Source organism: Lynx rufus, unplaced genomic scaffold (genome assembly GCF_022079265.1).
Source record: "Lynx rufus isolate CCGP_SWC_20201006 ecotype Redwood Valley unplaced genomic scaffold, mLynRuf1.p SCAF_16, whole genome shotgun sequence".
In the NCBI taxonomy this organism is placed as follows: Eukaryota; Metazoa; Chordata; class Mammalia; order Carnivora; family Felidae; genus Lynx; species Lynx rufus.
The window spans coordinates 8,557,441-8,575,543 of NW_025814830.1; the positions used below are offsets into that span (position 1 = coordinate 8,557,441).

General features: G+C 56.4%; 1 protein-coding gene across 1 annotated transcript; it reads left to right on the forward strand.

Moving 5' to 3' along the window:
• The first annotated feature begins 3,144 nt into the window (after positions 1 to 3,144).
• KCNN4 (potassium calcium-activated channel subfamily N member 4) lies at positions 3,145 to 17,770 on the forward strand. The gene is made up of 9 exons (XM_047077917.1): positions 3,145 to 5,521; positions 8,547 to 8,642; positions 9,865 to 10,292; positions 12,104 to 12,239; positions 14,650 to 14,760; positions 14,936 to 15,054; positions 15,392 to 15,461; positions 16,576 to 16,743; positions 17,177 to 17,770. The coding sequence occupies exons 1-8, from the start codon at positions 5,363 to 5,365 to the stop codon at positions 16,738 to 16,740; spliced, it is 1,284 nt and encodes a 427-aa protein (XP_046933873.1). The 5' UTR covers positions 3,145 to 5,362; the 3' UTR covers positions 16,741 to 16,743; positions 17,177 to 17,770.
• The last annotated feature ends 333 nt before the right edge of the window (positions 17,771 to 18,103 follow it).

An 18,103-nucleotide genomic window follows, 5' to 3' on the forward strand; every position in this document is an offset into this window, starting at 1 on the left:
AAACAACTGGACCTCAAGCTGGCCCACCATCATTTCTGCAACAAGCAAGTCACAAGCCAGCCAGCTTGAGGCCACATGGCAGCACAGACGGGAGGAAACACTGGCAGCCAGTTTAGAGACAATGTACCCCAGGTGCTTAACATATACCAGGTCCTGTGTTGAGGACTCTGGATATTCACCTAATTCTCAAGCAAGCCTGCGACATGGGTATCATCCCCCACTTTGCAGGGCATAACAGCTAAGGATAGCAGAGCTAGACAGACGTGAACGCAGGTCTGTTGCTAACCCAGGCTATATGTGTGTTATATTCCACACAAAAATAGGGGCCACGGCAAGGTTTGAACCAAGGTCTGTGAACTCCCAGATGGTGAGACAGAATTATTTAATTATATAATATTTATAATTTGATATATATACATATAAATATATATAATTTAACATAGTTTTTAATTGGTCTGGAACAGAGATATATAAGGGATAAAATAAACAAAAAAAGAGAAAGAAAAAGGAGAAAAGAAGAAGGCATGCACTTGGAGACAAAGACCAGGAGATAGAAACTAAAAAGCAAGGCCAGTGAGTTACAGAAAGAGAAGCAAAGAGAGAGACACAGTGAGGGAGATTAACGCAGCCACAAAACTTCCTTAATCTGGAAGCAACATGAGGGCAGGAATTGTGTGTTTTTCTTAACTGACTGAGCCACCCGGGGCGCGGGGAGGGGGGGGGAGGAGGGGCAGAGAGAGAAGAAGAAGAGAGAGAGAAGAGAGAGAATCCCGAGCAGATTTCCCCAAGTCACCTCAGAGCCCGAGGCAAGGAAGAGGGACTCGAACTCACAAACCGTGAGATCATGACTTGAACCAATATCAAGAGCAGGACGCTTAACCAACTGAGCCACCCAGGCACCCCTTGTCTGCTTTGTTTTTACTTTCACCCTCAACACTTAGAGGCACTCAGTAGGTGTTCAATATATGTTGACCGGAAACTAGTCTGGACAAGTAGATGCCTGCAGTTCCCAAAGACACCACTAGGTGGCGGTATCTCATGCCCTGAAGCCTGCAAACGCCTAGTGCAAAAAGAACAGCAGGGGAGGATTTGCCTCCACAAGCCTCTGACTTTCTTGAAGGATGTCTTCCTCCCGGCCCGGCCCCGCCTTTCCCTGCACAAGCCCGGGGCGACGAGTGACCTTTCCGCCTGAGACACCCTCTTCTTCACTCCCCTCCACCACCCTGCCCAGTTAAACAACCCTTTGTCCTTAGCCCCTTCCGGCTGGGCCCCAAGGCACCTGGGTCCTTTCCAGGCCCGGAGATGGGGCTGGGACGAAGGTGGGGCAGCTGGGACAAGGCCAAGGAAAAGTCCCAGGGACTTTGGAATCAGTTCTTCTAGCCTTCCTGGACCAGGAGTATATGATCCAACCCCTTCCTCCCTCACACCCCAGTCTAGGCCCCCAGCCCCTCCCCCCTCAGACCCAGAAGTCCAGCCCCCAGCCCCTCCTCCCTCAGACCCAGAGGTCCAGGCCCCCAGCCCTTTCTCCCTCAGACCCAGGAGTCCAGACCCCCAGCCCCTCTTCCCTCAGACCCAGGAGTCCAGGCCCCCAGCCCCTCCTCCCTCAGACCCAGATGTCCAGGCCCCCAGCCCTTCCTCCCTCAGACCCAGCCTCCAGCCCTGCACCCGCTCCTCCCTCAGACCCAGGAGTCCAGACCCCCAGTCCCCGCCTCCTTCAGACCCAGGAGTCCAGGCCTCTGGTCCCCGCCTCCCTCAGACCCAGGAGTCCAGGCCCCCAGCCCCTCCTCCCTCAGACCCAGGAGTCCAGGCCCCCAGACCTCTCCTCCCCTCAAAGCCCCAATCAGCAGCCCCACCCCCTCCTCTGAGGTGGGCAACCTAGGCAGGGAGGTCCTCTGGTATTCCTCCTCCCTCTCTTTTACAGAGACCCCTCTCCCTCTCCACTCCCCCCTTCAGGGTTGGGACCAAGGGCTGAGTCACAGGAAGCTCTGGGGCCCTGAGTCACCCCCACCCCCCGGCTCAGCCCCTCCCTGGGCTGGAGGGAGCTGGCTCTGGAGCCGTGTGTCCTACCGACTGACCCCCACATCCCAGAACTTCCGTTCGGAGGCAAGTGCCTTTCCCACTGTGACCTCATTGTTGCCCACCCTGGCCTCTCCCGAGGCCAGCCTTTGCTCCGTTTTTCTGTCTGAGTTGGTCTCTTTGGAGACAAAACTTCTGTCTGCTCTAACTTCCACGTCTTGATCCCAGCTTCTGCTTTCCCCTCACCGCCACATCTCCTCTCTCCATCTCTTTGGTTTTTTTTTCAAATTCTCCCCTCTCCATCTGTCTCCCTCTCTTGGATGGTTCCCCCTACCCCATTAGTTTTCACTAAGGTCTGCACTGAGGCACGGCTGTGCAGGGGCCGGGGCTGGAGGTCTCGTTTCCATGGCCTCTGACCCGGGCAGCCGCGGCCTCTGCCTCTGGCCTCTTGGCCCTGAGTGGGCCTGGGTGGAACTAGAAAGGGCAAGGCTGTCCCCCAGCTGTGCTGGTGGATAGAGGAGACCAACCGAGGCAGAGACAAGCATGGAGAGGCCCAGAGAGAGAGGCAGGGCCAGAGACAGAGGGACAGAGAGAAAGCCAAAGGGAGGTCTGGAGGCAGGGAGACAGTGAGACAGAGAAACTGAGTCACAGACAGAGACAGAGAGACCTAGGGTCGGCAAGAGACAGGGACATGGAGAGAGAGCACAGACAGAGATGGAGACAGAGAGACAGTGACAGGAGACAGAATGAAAGCAACACCCGAGGGGCACGAAGAGGCCAAGAGACAGAGCCAGAGAGAGAGAAATGGAAACAGACAAATGAACAGAGAGTCAGAGACACTTAGACTTGAGACGGAGCCACAAGACAGAGGTGAAGGCATAGAGGAGAGAACAACAGAGACAGGGAAAGGCAGAGACCAAGGCAAGGCAGGACCTGGAGGCTCCCAGAGCAGGAGAGGCTGAGGGAGGGGCCCCGAGGTGAGGCCTAGGAACCAGAGAGGGAGGACAAGAGGCGCAGAGAGACCCGGGCCGGGCCACAAGGGTGGCGGCTGGGGGGGGGGGGGGCGCCCAGGCTGCAGCCTCAGGAGTGCCCAGGGGCAGTGTTTTCTCCCCGCGCGGGCATGCGCGTGGTGTGTGGGTGTGCCCGGGTGTGCCCATCACTCTCCTGCCTTGTTGCACCCCGAGGGGGGAATCACAAGTGTGCCCTGGAGCAGGCATGTCACCTGCACGAGCTGTGCTGTTGCCACCCGGTGTGTCCGTGTGTGCCGTTTGGCGTTGCTGGGTGTGTCGCCGGACGTGTTTGTGCATGAGTGTCTCGATTCCCTGTGGCTGGTGGGGCCGTGTCTCTTCATGACATATGACATGGGAGGGAGAGGGGTTCCGTCCGCGAGATCCCTGCAGGTGCGGGCTGTGTCCCGGAGGTCAGCGTGTGCAAGGTGTGTGTCTCATGGTAGCATGCCAGTGTCTCCTCGTGTGTGGCCGGAGGACGGTCCCGTCTGTGTCCAGATGCACACGTCCAGGTCCGTGTGTTATCTCCGTGCTGCTGCGTGTGGTGGCGTTCTGCATTGTGGGTCACACTAGGAGTCACCGTGCGTCACTCTGCTCGCTTGGGCCGTTCTGTAACGTTGCTGTGCGTTGCGTCTCGTCATGGGGCTTGCGTGTGTCGTGGTGAGCTGTCATTCAGAGATGTGACCCTGTGTGTCATGTCTAGGCGTGTCCATCGCGGGGGCCTCTCCTTTCCCCACCATGAACACATGAACACAGCCTGGGTGCTCGCACGCAGAGCGTGCTGTTTGTGTGGCTGTGTATTCTGTTGCACTGGAGGGCGTCGCCCCGGTGTTGTGCGTGCTGTCGTTGCAGGCCCGGGTGTCGGCCGGGCCAGTGGATCACATCTGCTGTTTTATTGCGACGCACGGTGTTTTGTGAAAGATGGTGCCGGGAAATACCGTGTCGGTGTGCTTTGTGTCATTCTGTGTCCGTGTAGGACTCTGTGTATGTTGTGTTTGTGTGTTGGTGTGGCCATGCGTGTTGGAGTGCATCATGAACCGGGCCGTGTGGGGGTGTAGTTCGGATGTGGCTTGTCAGTCAGAGGAGATACTGCGTGCCCTACTCTGTGCGTGTTGCATTTAGGCGTCGTGGTCCGGGTAGACTGTGCCCCAGCTGCATGGGGCTCCCTCCCCCGTGGGGCACCGCTCTGGGTTCTGTCCTCCGTGATGCGCCAAAATAGAGCAGGATGTCTTACTCTGGGCATGTGCTGTTTGGGGCTTTTTCTATAGGTCTCTCCGTGGGTCCATTTATGTTGTTCTAACTACGCATCTGGATGGCATTGTGCCCCGGGGTATACTGTGTGGCACAGTCTGTGCTGCAAGTCATTCTGAGCCTGTGCGCCCGGGTCGCCAGGTGCTATGATGTGGATCGGTGTGCATTTCTCTCTGTGCTGGCGCTGGGGGATGGCCACAGGTGTGTCCCTAAACATGGTGTGTCTGCACACGTCGGGTGTCATTCCACGGGTGTAGAATGTTTGGGACACTTACTAGCGCATTGTTTACATAGATGTGTTGAGTGTGGCATCTGGCTGTCACTGAGTCAATACATATTGTGTGTCTGTGGGAAAACTGGTATGTGTTATGCTAATGTAGCTGTGGCCGTGCACCATGTGCGGGGCTCTGGGTGTGGCTATTTGTGTCGGAGAATGTTGTGTCCGTTTTGATTGTCATGTTTGTGCCTGTGTGTGGACAATATTTGGGTGGTCACGTGCGACCCGGGGCAGTGCCTGCCTCGCTGAGTGCCGGCGTGGGTCACACCGCATGTGTGATGTCTGGGTGTGGCTGTGGGTTTCAGAGCTCATCGGGAGTTGTGAGTCACTCGGTGTAGGTTGTGTTGTGTGCCCATGTGTGTTAGGTTCCGTCTCCGGCCATGCCGTGTGTGAAGGTTCATCACCCCGCGTCTTGTGGTGTCTGGGTGTGGCCGAGTGAAGGTGTGCATTACAGGGCGCAGACTGTTGTGTGTGACAAAACCTATTGTGTCCCAGAAGCATGTGTCTTTATCCACGTGGATGCACGCCTCTTCCTTGCTCTGCCCCGAGACACACCCCAGTCCCTCCTTAGACCGAGAAGGGAGGTTGGGGAGCCTCCCCTCTGCCCAAGGGCCACGCCAGCCCCTCCCCGCCCTGCCCAACCGTCACCACCCCCAGAGGGCACAGACTCCCTCCGTGCCTCAAAGCAAGAGCCCCAGAGCGAGGAGCAGAGCAGGCTGAGGACCTGCAAGCCACAGTGGCTGCCCTTTGTGTGCTGCGAGGTGGGGGACCCTGGGCAGGAAGCTGGCTGAGCCCCAAGACCGCAGGGGCCATGGGCGGGGAGCTGGTGCCAGGCCTGGGGGCCCTACAGCGGCGAAAGCGGCTGCTGGAGCAGGAGAAGTGGCTGGCTGGCTGGGCACTGGCACTGGCGGGAACTGGCATCGGACTCATGGTGCTGCACGCGGAGATGCTATGGTTTGGAGGGTGCCCGGTGAGTGGAACTCTTATCCTGGGTCCTGGGAGGCTGGGGGCTGAGGGAGGAGGGGCTGGGGGGAGAGGCTGGGGCCTGAAGGAGGAGGGGCTAGGAGACCTGGACCCCTGGGTCTGAGAGAGGAGCCGCTGAGGGTCTGGAGCCCGAAGTCTGAGGGAGGAGGGGTGAGGGGGTCTGTGCTTCTGGGTCTGAGGAGGAGGCGGAGGTCCCAGACTCCTGGGTGTGAGGGAGGAGGGGGCTGGGGGGCCGGACTCCTAGGGCCCAGGGGAGGTAAATGCTCAGGGCTCTCTCTGCAAAAGGAAGGAAGAGGGGTCACAGTGTCTCAGTATTTGAAGGTTTGCAATTGGACAGCTGGAGGTCCAGGACCCCTGGAGGCCAGGGGGCGGCTGATCAGATCCTCCAGTCTCCCAAGAGCCCATTAGAGGAGAGATAGCCTCAGGGTCAGTGAAGGGAGGGTGGGGAGAAAAACGAACTTCTTCCAGTAGGCGGCGGCTCCTTGGTCCTTATCTACAGTCTAACCTTTACCTAGTGCCTTGGCTGCAAAGGGCTGAGAGCCCAAGAAACTGGCTGGGGTGGGGGTGGGAAACGGAAAACCACCCCGGCCCCTCCGCATGTCCGTCATTCCCAACCTCCCCACAGTCTACCTGCTATTTAGTCTGAGACATAGTGGAGAAGTAGGTGTGCAGAAGCCTGGACTCGTAGGTCCCAGGGGAGGAGGCTGGGAGCCCAAGCTTCTGGGTCTGAAGAAGGAGGCTTAGAGCGCCTTTGTGGGAAGGGGGCCCGACTGAGGATAGTGTGAGCAGGAAGGAAAAGGACAGGTGGGGCCAGGACAGGTCTGAGCAGGCTCTGGGCGCATTCCAGCCCGGGTCTGGGCAGTGATGGGGCAGATGGAGGACAGGGGTCAGGATCCGTGGATTGAGGACAGAACAGAATTGCTTAACCGGAAAGGAGGGGTTGGAGAACTGTCTGGGGTAAGGGATGTGGAACTGGGCTGGCTGGGGGGGACTGACTTGAGGACCGGGTTGGGGGATTCCTGGAGGAGGGAGGCTCAGGCTTGGATTTGGGGGCAGGGGAGGAGGGCAGTTCCGAAGGGATCAGGAGCCACATGCAGGGTCAGAGCAGGCTGGCTTCCTCTGGCCGGGCAGCTGAGGCCAGGGCAGCGGGGACAGAGGGGGTGGGGCCACCGAAGCCCATGCCAACAGGAAGCATGGCCAGAGCCTACCCGCCGCTCCCACGCTTCAGCACCCCGCCCAGCAGGGGAGGTGAGGACGTGAGCTCCACAGATGGGAAAGGACAGGGGGGTCTTTCCTACCCCACTCCCTCCCTCCACCTTCTCACCTCTCATTTCTTCCTTCCCTCTGCTGCCTGCCAGGCTGCTGCCTGTGGCAGTTGGACTCTGGAGAAGGTGCTGTGGCTTTCTGAGCCTCAGTCTCCCCATCTGTAAACTGGGGGTGAGGGTTCAGATACGTGGCCCTAAGGGTCCTCCTCAGCCCCCTTTCCACTTGTGCCTTGACAACATCCATCCCTGCTCCCCACCTCCATCTCAATCTTATGGGCTCATTTTGCAGGGCCCCGACACCTGCTGGGGGGGGAGGGGCTGGAGGAGAACAGGTGCAGGGAACAAGATGGAGATATGAGCAGGGGGAGGGAGCGACAGAGACACAGAGAGACTGAGATACACAGAGAGACAAAGGCGATATGAGACAGAGACAGAGATGCAGTGAGAGACAGAAGTACGGTCACACAGAGAGACAGCGAGAGCTCCCCAAGTGAGCTCCCCAAGTGAGGGAGATGGAAAGCCTGGCAGAAACAGAGGCCCTCAAACACAAATAGAGATAGAAGCAGAAGCATCCCCAGAGACTGAGTCAGGGATTTGGGGGAAGAGAAACCGGCAAAGTAGAGAGGGCCACCAGAGAAGTGGGGTGCTGTGTGGGCAGGGGGTGTGTCTAGTGGAGTCTGAGACACACTGAAGAAAGAGACAAGGGAATTAGGGAGACTTAGCAGGATGAAGGGGTAGGGGAGGGCTAGGAACAACAGCACCATTGTTCTGGGAGGGGTGGGGGGGGCAGGCCCCCTGGGGCGGGAAACTGGCCCTCTTCCCCTGCACAGAAGGTGGGGCCCTGGCCCCAGGGGAGCCAGCAGCCATCTGAGAGGGGAAGTAGGTGCTAAGCTCAGCGTGGGAGCCCGGGTGGTCCCCTCCCCACTAACAACACTCCTCAGGTGGGGACCCCTCCCCACTCCTGCTATGGTATCCAGCAATCCCAGTCCCACCTAAATCCCTCCTTCAAGAATTCTAGATCTCTCCAAGGTATTGCCACACAAAGAGAGGGGGGAAAAAAAAATCTCTCCGTGGTTTCTGGAGGCCATGTGCTTCCGGCCAGATCTGCCCTGGGCTTAGAGCCAGGAGAGAGAGCAATGGGAAGGAGACACAGGGGACAGGACTCAGTGGCCTTCCTCAGAGCTGGGGCTGGGGTCTCAGGGACCCAGTGCCCTGGATGGAGGGGGGTGCCATTTACCCCTTGGGTATTGAGAGAGAATCTCTAGGCTCCTTGGGGGAACCGAGAAGACGGTAGAACCTTCTAGGGCAGGTTGCTTTCTAGGGCAGGACCAGCTGTGTGAGAAGGGAAGAGGGGGGGAACTTCCTAAAGGCCAGGTGTGTGTTTCTAGACCCCCCTCCCACCCCACACTTGAGGAACAGTGTTTTGGTGGGGAAGGGGTTGGGGGAATTTAAAAGGGATTGCAAGGTCCCCCCTCAGGTGTGGGTCCTAGGAGAGTGGCTGAAGAGGAGGCTGTCGGGCTGGGAAGGAAAAGGACACTCTCCCTGGGGACCCTATGATGGTTTTGAGAGTTCCCCCAAACTGAGATATCAGGTAGAACCAGGTTTTGGTGGGGGGGGGGGACGGGGGGAGACAGGCAGGGGGATGGGCGGAGGAGGCCAGGAAATTGGGAACTGAGAAGGGATGGCATTGGGGAGGAAGGTAGAGGGGGCCTGGAATCTTACCCCATTTTCTATCCCTCCCAACAGTGGGCGCTCTACCTGTTCCTGGTTAAATGCATGATCAGCATTTCCACCTTCTTGCTTCTTTGTCTTATCGTGGTATTTCACGCCAAAGAGGTCCAGGTAGGGCGGGCCCCACCCCGGCGGCCCCTTCCTTGCTCCCCCCCAGCCCCCACCACACCCTGTCGGCTCACACTTTCCACACTCCTCCTCCTGGTCTGAGTAATGAGGTTTCTCCACCCTAAGATTTGTCCACAGCCTCACCCACCGAGATGAGAATAACCACAGACAGACAGAGCCTCCTGAAGCAACCCAGTCCCGTGCTCCATTTGCAGCCCTGGGGTGCTGAGAACTCTCACCCCCAGGCACCCCCACTCCAGGCCCAGCCCCCCCAGATCTCTGTCCTCCATCCTTGAGGCCCCACCATTCCAGGCTTTGTGCCTGAAGGTCCCTCCCTACTCCTGAGCTCCCCACCTCTCTGACAATTACCCTCTAGACCCGGTGGGGGGTGGGTGGGGTATCTTTCCACCCTTCACCCCCCTCCCATCTCATATCTCATCCAGACACTCAACTCTCCACCCCTCTCCCCTCATCCCACCCCCCACATCCCAGGATCCTGTTGCCTCTATTCCTTCCCCCTTTACCCTATAAAATGGGGGTTATTGGCCATATGTAATAATTCCCCCTGTGATGCCCACTCAGTAAAAAGTACGTATTATCATTAACAGCAGTCATTCGAAAGGTGAAATGGCCTCGATTTATAGCTCAGTGTGCTGGGCCTCAGTTTCTGCATCTGTAAAATGGGCCTCATAATGCTTTCAATCTCACTGTGTTGTCAGCATTCCCTGAGTCATAACATGGAGAGAGAGTAGTGCCTGGCACGTCCAAAGTGCCCTGTAAAATGTCACCTATAGCCATTGCTAATGGTGTGCGGTTTACAGTTAGTTACTACCCGTGTCCCCAGAAGCAGGAGGTGGAGAGGGCTCCGTGGACGTGAACTGTAAGCTCCAGGGAGGCAGGGGTTTCTGTTTTCCTCACCTGTATCTTCCATACATAGAACAATGTGGGGCACACAGAAAGTTCTGGAAGTGGGCTGAAACTGGGGGTAGGGGTGGGAAAAGGTGCAGAGACGCCCTCCTCAGATCCTGTCCCACTCCTTCCCCACCCTCCCCAGTCCCACCTGCCCGACCTGTGCTGCCTCCCTCCCCCCCCTCCCCCGCACCCAGGGCCCCTGTCCCGGTGGGCGCGTCCCCCTTATCTTCGGACGCAGGCAGACGCAGACAGGCAGGCGGCCTCTTGACCTTCGTGTGACCCCCTGCCTCCCCACTCTGTCCCCTCCCCGCAGTTGTTCATGACCGACAACGGGCTCCGGGACTGGCGCGTGGCGCTGACCGGGCGGCAGGCGGCGCAGATCGTGCTGGAGCTGGCCGTGTGCGCTCTGCACCCAGCGCCGGTGCGGGGGCCGCGGTGCGCTCAGGGTTTAGGGTCCCGGTCCGCGGCGACGCAGTCCTGGCCGGGCTTCCTGGATGAGGGGGAGGCGCTGCTGTCGCTGGCCATGCTGCTGCGCCTCTACCTGGTGCCCCGCGCCGTCCTCCTGCGCAGCGGCGTCTTGCTCAACGCGTCCTACCGCAGCATCGGCGCCCTCAACCAGGTCCGCTTCCGCCACTGGTTCGTGGCCAAGCTGTACATGAACACGCACCCGGGTCGCCTGCTGCTCTGCCTCACGCTTGGCCTCTGGCTCACCACCGCCTGGGTGCTGTCGGTGGCCGAGAGGTGAGGGTACTGGGGGTGGAGGGTCGGGGTACCTGGAGCATCGGAGGGAGCCGCTTACAGCCACAGCTTCCCTGGATGGCGGTACAGCTTGGGCCCCTTGGGGGCAAAGTGGAGGAGAAAGCTGTTTGTCCACACTCATCCACTGGGGTGAGAGGAACCAACTGACCACCTCCAGTCTCCCCAGACACACACAGGCCCTAGCAAGCCCTTCCCTTCCCACTCCCACACCTGCCCTGTCTCAGGTTTCCAGGCATCTATTCAGTCTCTGGCGCCTGGTCAAGGGTTGCAACTGCCCGGTTGGAGGTCAGTGACACCTTTCCCGAATTAGCACAGAGATGCTCTGTGGGCACTCCCTGTGATCCTGGGACAGGGGGTGATTTGGGGGGGGGGGTGATTTGGGGCTGCTCTGGAAGGAAATTCCCTGCCGGGAATGGATACAGGATTCCAGGCTGCCTGCTGGACAGACTGGATGCTGGGCCTGTAGCCTTTCAGGGCCTCAGTTTCTCTCTCTTACAGATAAAGAAAGCAAAGGTAATCTTAGTCGGTGTTTCTTAAAGTGTGGTTCCCGGACCAGCAGCATCACCTGGGAACTTGCTGCAAATCCAAATTCTCAGGCCCTACCCAGACCTACCAAATTAAAACTCTGGTGGGTGGGGCCAAGCAATCTGTTTTAACAGGTGATTCTGATCCCTGCTCGAGTTTGGGAACCTCTGGTTCGGTACCTCTGGCAAAGGATTCTTGAAAAGAGGCAGGGAATGACAAGCACTGGCTTTAGATCCTTCCTCTCTGACCCTCTGTTCCTTCATCTGTAAAATGGGTGTCAAATCCCACCATCTTTCAAGTCTCCCCAGCAATTCTAATCTTTCATGATTTTCAACTCCTTCATCTTGCAGAATCTGTTTCCCTCCCACCATGTTTCTCATTTGAAAAATGGGAGGGTGGGAGGGGGTGAAATTTCTAAATCCCAAGACAGAAGTCCTCAAACCTGAATGTCCTTCTGGATGAAGGGAGTGGGAATTAACAGTGTAAATTCAGTCCCTGCCTCCAGAGAGTAGTGGCTGTGATGGGTCTAGGGGCATCATGAATGAAGCTTTCCCTGCTGACCCCGATGCAAGTGGTCTGTGGGCTTGAGTTAGACAAATCAGGATCTTCAATCCCTTCCATGGCTGGAACTAAATGTCTCCTTCCGTGAAGTGAGGGGAAGGGAGGACAGGGTGCTGCCTTTTTAGTCTTGATGGGGCACCCATAGGCCATACAACATCTTTGTAGACATTAGAAAAAGGGGCCCCTGGGGTGCCTGGCTGGCTCTATAGGTGGAGCATGAGACTCTTGATCTTGGGGTTGTGAGTTTGAGCCCCACATTGGTGTAGATTACCATAAATATATAGATAGATAGATAGATAGATATAGATATGTAATTTTTTTTTTTTTTTTTTTTAAGAAAAAGGCTCCCCTTCCTCCAGGTAGATGGGATCACTGTCAGGGTGGACAAGTGGACTTTGGGCTGGGTTTCTGCCCCCTCTCAACCCTCCAACAATACACTCTGAAAGCAGCAGTCCTGGTAACCTAGCTAAAACCAAACAGGCTTTGGAATTGGTTGGATCCAGGTTCAAATTCCATAGCCCAGAGTGGCTGAGCCTCTCTTGCCCAGCTCACACAGCAGAGAGGAAGCCGGGCAGGCTCTCCAAAGCCCAGAACTTACTGACTTTTTCTCTGTTTCTGGGGACTGTAGGTGTGTTAGGAAGGAGAGTATCAGACATCATGGAAACCCCTGGGGTGAGGTTTCTGAACTAACTCCTCTTTCCCCACAGGCAGGCTGTTAATGCCACCGGACACCTTTCGGACACACTGTGGCTGATCCCCATCACATTCCTGACCATTGGCTATGGGGACGTGGTGCCAGGCACCATGTGGGGCAAGATTGTCTGCCTCTGCACTGGAGTCATGGTGAGTACAGCCTCCTCAGGGACCCTACCCCTGTCCCAAATTGCTCATCCTCTGGGCCCCAGGAAATCATGGAGCCAACAAAGGCACTCAAGGACACTCCCAAGAAACTTGGGTGTCTGGACACCCACTGCCCCATTTCCTTCCAAAACCCAGGAATCCATCCCATAAGTCCTTGCTCTCTTTGGAACCTAGGACCCTAGGCTTCACCGTCCTCAAGAAAACAGGCCCCTGACTTCCCAGCCCTATTTCCTTCCGGAATCCAGGAATCCAGCCCTGAGCCTCATGAAGGCTCAGGCACCCTGCCCCTCACACCCCTACCCTCTCAACTAACTGTCTAGGACACAGACACCTGATTTCCCAGTGCTAGGCTCCTCCAGGATTCAGGAACCCAGTCTCCAGCCTCCATTAAGGCTATAGATTCATCAAAAGCATGCCTGTAGGGTCAGGCTGCCTGGATTCAAATCCTGTTTCTGCCACTTCAAAGCAGGGATCAAGCCTTATAATCTCCTGGTTTCTTCATCTATAAAATGAACATGCTGATATTAGCATATTCCTCATGGGGTTCCTGAGATTAAATTAATTAAACCACATAAAGGGTGTCAGACAGCACCGAGCACGTAGGAAACGTTCAGTATATGGGTTACGGGGTGGGGGTGAGAGGGCTGTTATTTGTTAACTAGTCCTAAGCATCCAGCTGTCCCCACCCTAGCTCCTCTGTTCTCAAGGATGAGGCAAAGGGTCCCCAGAGCTAGCCTCCTCCTGAATCCTGACATCTACCAGCTTTCTTTCATAGACCCAGGCATCTAGTTCCCCCCACCTGGTCCCTAGCCCGATCCAGGACCCAACACTCAAGGCCTTGGCCTTCACCTCCTCATGAGATATGGCTCCTCCCACACTCAGGGACTCGGGCTGCCAGCCCCCAGCCCTGATGTTGTCCCAGAAAGGACATGCTGCATCTCCAAGCCCTGGGCCCACTGGTGATGGATGGGGTGATAGTTAAGTGTGATCCCCTCCCCAGGGGTGAGTCTTTGGGACCAGCAAAGAGGGGTAGAGGTTCAACCAAGGAAACACTCCCAAAAGGTCAGGAACCCTCAGGGCTGCCTGGGACCTCCTCCCTCATTTGACACAAGGAGAAACCTTGGTCAAGGAGAGACCTAGAAAGATCAGGCAATTTGCACTAGAGCTCACAGCCCAACTCCTGGCTGAGAGGTTCCCCAGCATAATGGAATAATCATAGCCAACTTTACTGAGCACATACTCTGTGCCAGTCTCTGCTCTGAACACTTTCCAGGTGTTAACTTAAGGAGTCCACAGGGTCATACTGTGAGGGCGTGCCTATTTCACAGGAAGAAAGTGAGACACTGAGAGATCAAGGAACATGCTCAGAGCTGGGCTTTGAACACAAGCAGTCGGGGGCGCCTGGGTGGCGCAGTCGGCTAAGTGTCCGACTTCAGCCAGGTCACGATCTCGCGGTCTGTGAGTTCGAGCCCCGCGTCGGGCTCTGGGCTGATGGCTCAGGGCCTGGAGCCTGTTTCCGATTCTGTGTCTCCCTCTCTCTCTGCCCCTCCCCCATTCATGCTCTGTCTCTCTCTGTCCCAAAAATAAATAAACGTTGAAAAAAAAACATTTTTGAACACAAGCAGTCGGGGAACCGATGTTTGCAACAAGTAAATTGTTCAGAGATTTTGTGAGCTGAGATACAGCTTGGGGAAGAGGAAGGCTCCAGAAGAAAATTTATTGTAAGGAAGCACAGCAGGTGCCACTGAGCAGCTGATGGGTCAGAGGCCTTGGGAGAAGGGAGAAGCTTACGGACCAAAGCGCTCAGGCAGCCGAGGCGCAATGAGGCCAGGCTGAGTTGTCTGGAGGCAAAGCCTAGAACTTGGAAGGCTCTGAAAGCCAGGCTAAGAAGTTTGGGGCAGGGGGAGCCTAGATTAGGGTAAGGGGGCAGGGTCATAATTGTTAGATCTCCCTGAGGTCAAGGTCAGGAGAGGGGAGGCTGGAGATGGTCCAGGAGGGAAGGGACGTGGCCAGGAGTGGGCAGGAGCCACAGGGGTGGGAGGAGGTTGAGGGATAACCTCAGTGATCTGATTGCCAACTGGGTGAGAGCAATGGGGAGGCAGTGGTGGGGACTGCCCCTCGCCCAGAATCTCTCCTTCTCCAATCACGCCCTTAACGAAAGAGGATGTTCTGGTGGTATGAATGCTACACATGAGTGGGACTCAGACATGTCACTTGTGATCCTAGCTCTACCCCTCACAGCTGTGGGACTGTGGTTCTCCCTGGGCCTGCTCGTCTGTCAACTAGGGGTGGTCTTGCCCGCCTTCTGTGGCTGTTGTGAAGGTTCAAGGAGAGAGTTTGGTGGCACAGGAGCCCCAGAGGCCTCCTGTCATCGCGTCTGCTGTGCCCACAGGGGGTCTGCTGCACGGCCCTGCTGGTGGCCGTGGTGGCCCGGAAGCTGGAGTTTAATAAAGCAGAGAAGCACGTGCACAACTTCATGATGGACATCCAATATGCCAAAGAGGTGAGGATGGGCACATGGCACCCACAGCACACGCCTCCCTCAGACCCAGGAGTCCCCACCCATCCCCTCCTGCCCCAGCCTCCAACCCTCCCTTCCCTCAGACCAGGGAGTCCAGGCCCCAGCCCCTTTCCCAGAGCCCTAGGGGTGTCTCCGCTGACACCGTGCCCACCCTCAGATGAAGGAATCAGCTGCCCGAGTGCTGCAAGAGGCCTGGATGTTCTATAAACACACACGGAGGAAGGAGCGTGGAGCTGCCCGAAGGCACCAGCGCAGGCTGCTGGCTGCCATCAACAGGTGAGGGCCTCTCTGTCACATCTCCTCCACTCTGCATAGTGTGTGTGAGCGAGCGTGAGTGCGTGCCCGGGTCAGGACACCCATGTGCGGTCTCACCGAACAGATGTCCACCTAGACCTCACAGTGACTCTGATGATTCATCTTGCACGTCTCAGTGTCTGTGGGTCCGTGCCACTCCACATGTGGGTCAGGATACCTGGGTCTCTACCTGGAAGATGGGCTCACGGGTGCAGCTCTCTGGAAACCCTTCCCCACTGCTCCGTGTCTCTGTGAGTCTCTTCTCTCCTTATCCATCCCTGAGCAAGGGTCACTTCTAACCTCGCACCTCTTCCCACAGGTTCCGCCAGGTGCGGCTGAAACACAGAAAGCTCCGGGAGCAAGTGAACTCCATGGTGGACATCTCCAAGGTACCGGGGCCCGGTGGGAGGGGTCTGGAAGAAAAGGGAGTTTGGGGCCACGGCACTGGTAGGGAAATCTGGTCCCGGCATACAGAACACTGGCAGGGGTCTGGCACACACACGCACTTGACAAAGGTTTGTGGTTGAATGAATGATGCAGTAGTTTCTTAAACTCATGTAGGGGACAGATCCCTTTTAAACTTAAATCGTGTAAGAACTCCAGCATTTAGTTTTAAATCATTTTTATTGTCGTGTTACATGTGGACAGACAACATTCCTTCTAACTCTCTTAGACAACAATAAAACCAAAGCAAACATACGAGCCAAATTCCAACATAAATGGCAAAACCAATAAAATGCAAATTAACACGGACACAGACCGATGCCATCATTCCAAGGAAGTCAGTCTCTGCTGTGATTGTAAAGAGGGGCCCAGGGCCACGGGTGCTTCTGCCCTGGGCACGCTGGCCTGGCCAAGGCAGACTCCACTTGCCATTCTTCTGCTGGGGCCACTTGATTCGGCCAGTGATTGGGGTGGTGATGTCACATCCCTTGGCTTGGCTCACAGCGCCTTTTGCTTATCCGGTGGCCTTTGCTTTTTCTCATTAGCCCGAGACAATTCAAACAGTGACCCTTGGTGCCAATGCCATGGTAAACACAGTCACAGATGCAGGCCCCTAAACTGCATGGCAGGTCTCAGGGAGGAGGTGGTGGCCTAGATCTGCCAGAATTGGCAGGTCATAATTTCTGAAGACTATCCGGCCAAAACACATAGAATTCAAGAATTCTCATAGAAAGCTCACACACCCTCAAGGATGAAGCTGTGAATCCTCATCTGAGAAGGTAATGAAAGGGCTACGTGCATTCTGAAGCCATTCATCAATTCCACAAATGTTTAGTGAGCACCTACCTTCTACATCCTAAGCCTTATTCTAGGTGCTGCCTTGGGCATGTCATTTTAACTGCTCTAGGCCTGTTTACATAGCTGTAAAAACGGGAACAGAATTCGCACTCCTCGCGCTTTTAAGGAGTTTTAAACCATGTAGGGGAAGCACTGAGCCAAGCAGCTGGGATAAGGGGAAGTCTACCTCACCCACTGATACCTCTGACCCGCTCTGCCCAGATGCACATGATCCTGTGTGACCTGCAGCTGGGTCTGAGCAGCTCCCATCAGGCCCTGGAGAAGCGGATGGATGCACTGGCCCGGAAGCTGGACACCCTGACCGAGCTGCTTAGCAATGCCCTGGGGCCGCAGCAGCTTCCAGAACCAAGCCAGGAGGCCACGTAGCTGGTGAGAGGGCTGGACTCAGGCAGAACATCCTGGAGAAATGGTGCCTGTGGATAGCGCCCCATGGGGCTAAGGGGCAGGGGATGGTCTTGGGGACAAGGCTACCCTTTCTCTTCTGCTGTTTGGAAGACAGGACTCAAGTTTGGGGCTGGACTAGCAGGAAAGGAAGGAGATAGTCCTTCTCTTTGCTGACCCTCAATATCTTCTCCCTCTTTCTTTGCTTGGTCTGCCTGCCTGTCTCTGGGCATGCTCTCAGTCTCTGTGCAAATGCCCAGTCTCTTGGTGGCAGGTACACCCACCCTCTTCCTTCCTCCTCTGTCCACTGGTGTCTGTCTCCACCTCAGTGTCCCTGCTGTTGCTCTCCCTCTGGCTTCTGTCTAGCCATGTCTAGCCATGTCTCCTGCCTGTCTAGCCATGTCTCTATTTGTCTCCCCAGGACCCATGGAGGAAGAACCAAGCTACTTTCCCCAGGATTGAGGTCGAGGACATTGTCCCTGCTACTCCTGACCCAGCCCTACGAATAAAGCACCTCGAGTGCAAGGACCGAAGGGGGCTCCACCTCTGGATGGGCTCACTCACGGATGGCTGCTGGAGGAGACACTGGCTCAAGGAGAAGGGCCGTGGCCACACACACACACGCCCACTCCCTGCCCCCAACGGGAAAATGGTCACTACTACCCTACATACCCTCGACAAAACATCCTCACTATGCTGCTACGGATGACCTCCAGCTTTCAGTTAGAAGGGGAGGTGCCTGGGGGGGTGAGACTTCTGGGTCCCAGAGGAGGAGGGGACCAGGGGTGGGGGGGGGCCCAGAGTCCAGGATCCTGGGATGCCTCAGTTACCGCTGGATAAGGGAGCTGAAGGAACCAGGCCTGAGGCTGAGAAGAAGCAGCGCCCTCTGGTGGGAGAGCAAGGAGAACACAGTTTTCCAGAGCTGCAGAGTATTTGGTGGGGAGAAGGCGGGTGGGGGGCACAACTCACCAGTCTCTGCTCTTAACTTTGTAATAAATGTTACACAAAGCCAGAAGAAGTTGCTGTTTCTTTCTGAATATATGTACACTCCCAACAGGCAGATCATCCAGTGGAAGGCCCCTGTCTGGCCTGAACCTTAGTTGCCCTGTCTATGCAACAGACCCCTCCTCTAAGTGCCCTCCCAGGTCTGTGGGTCCTCAATAACCCCCTCCCCCACAGATCTGAGGCTAAGAGCAAAGGCTTCAATTCCAGGATTTGGTTCAGGGTCCAAAGCCTAGCTCTGCCATCCACTACCTGAGTGACTTTGGGCAAGTGGCTTCACCTCTCTGAACATTTTTACCTCACTTCTAGAATGGGTCCACCTTCCCACGGAACTGCTGTGAAGATG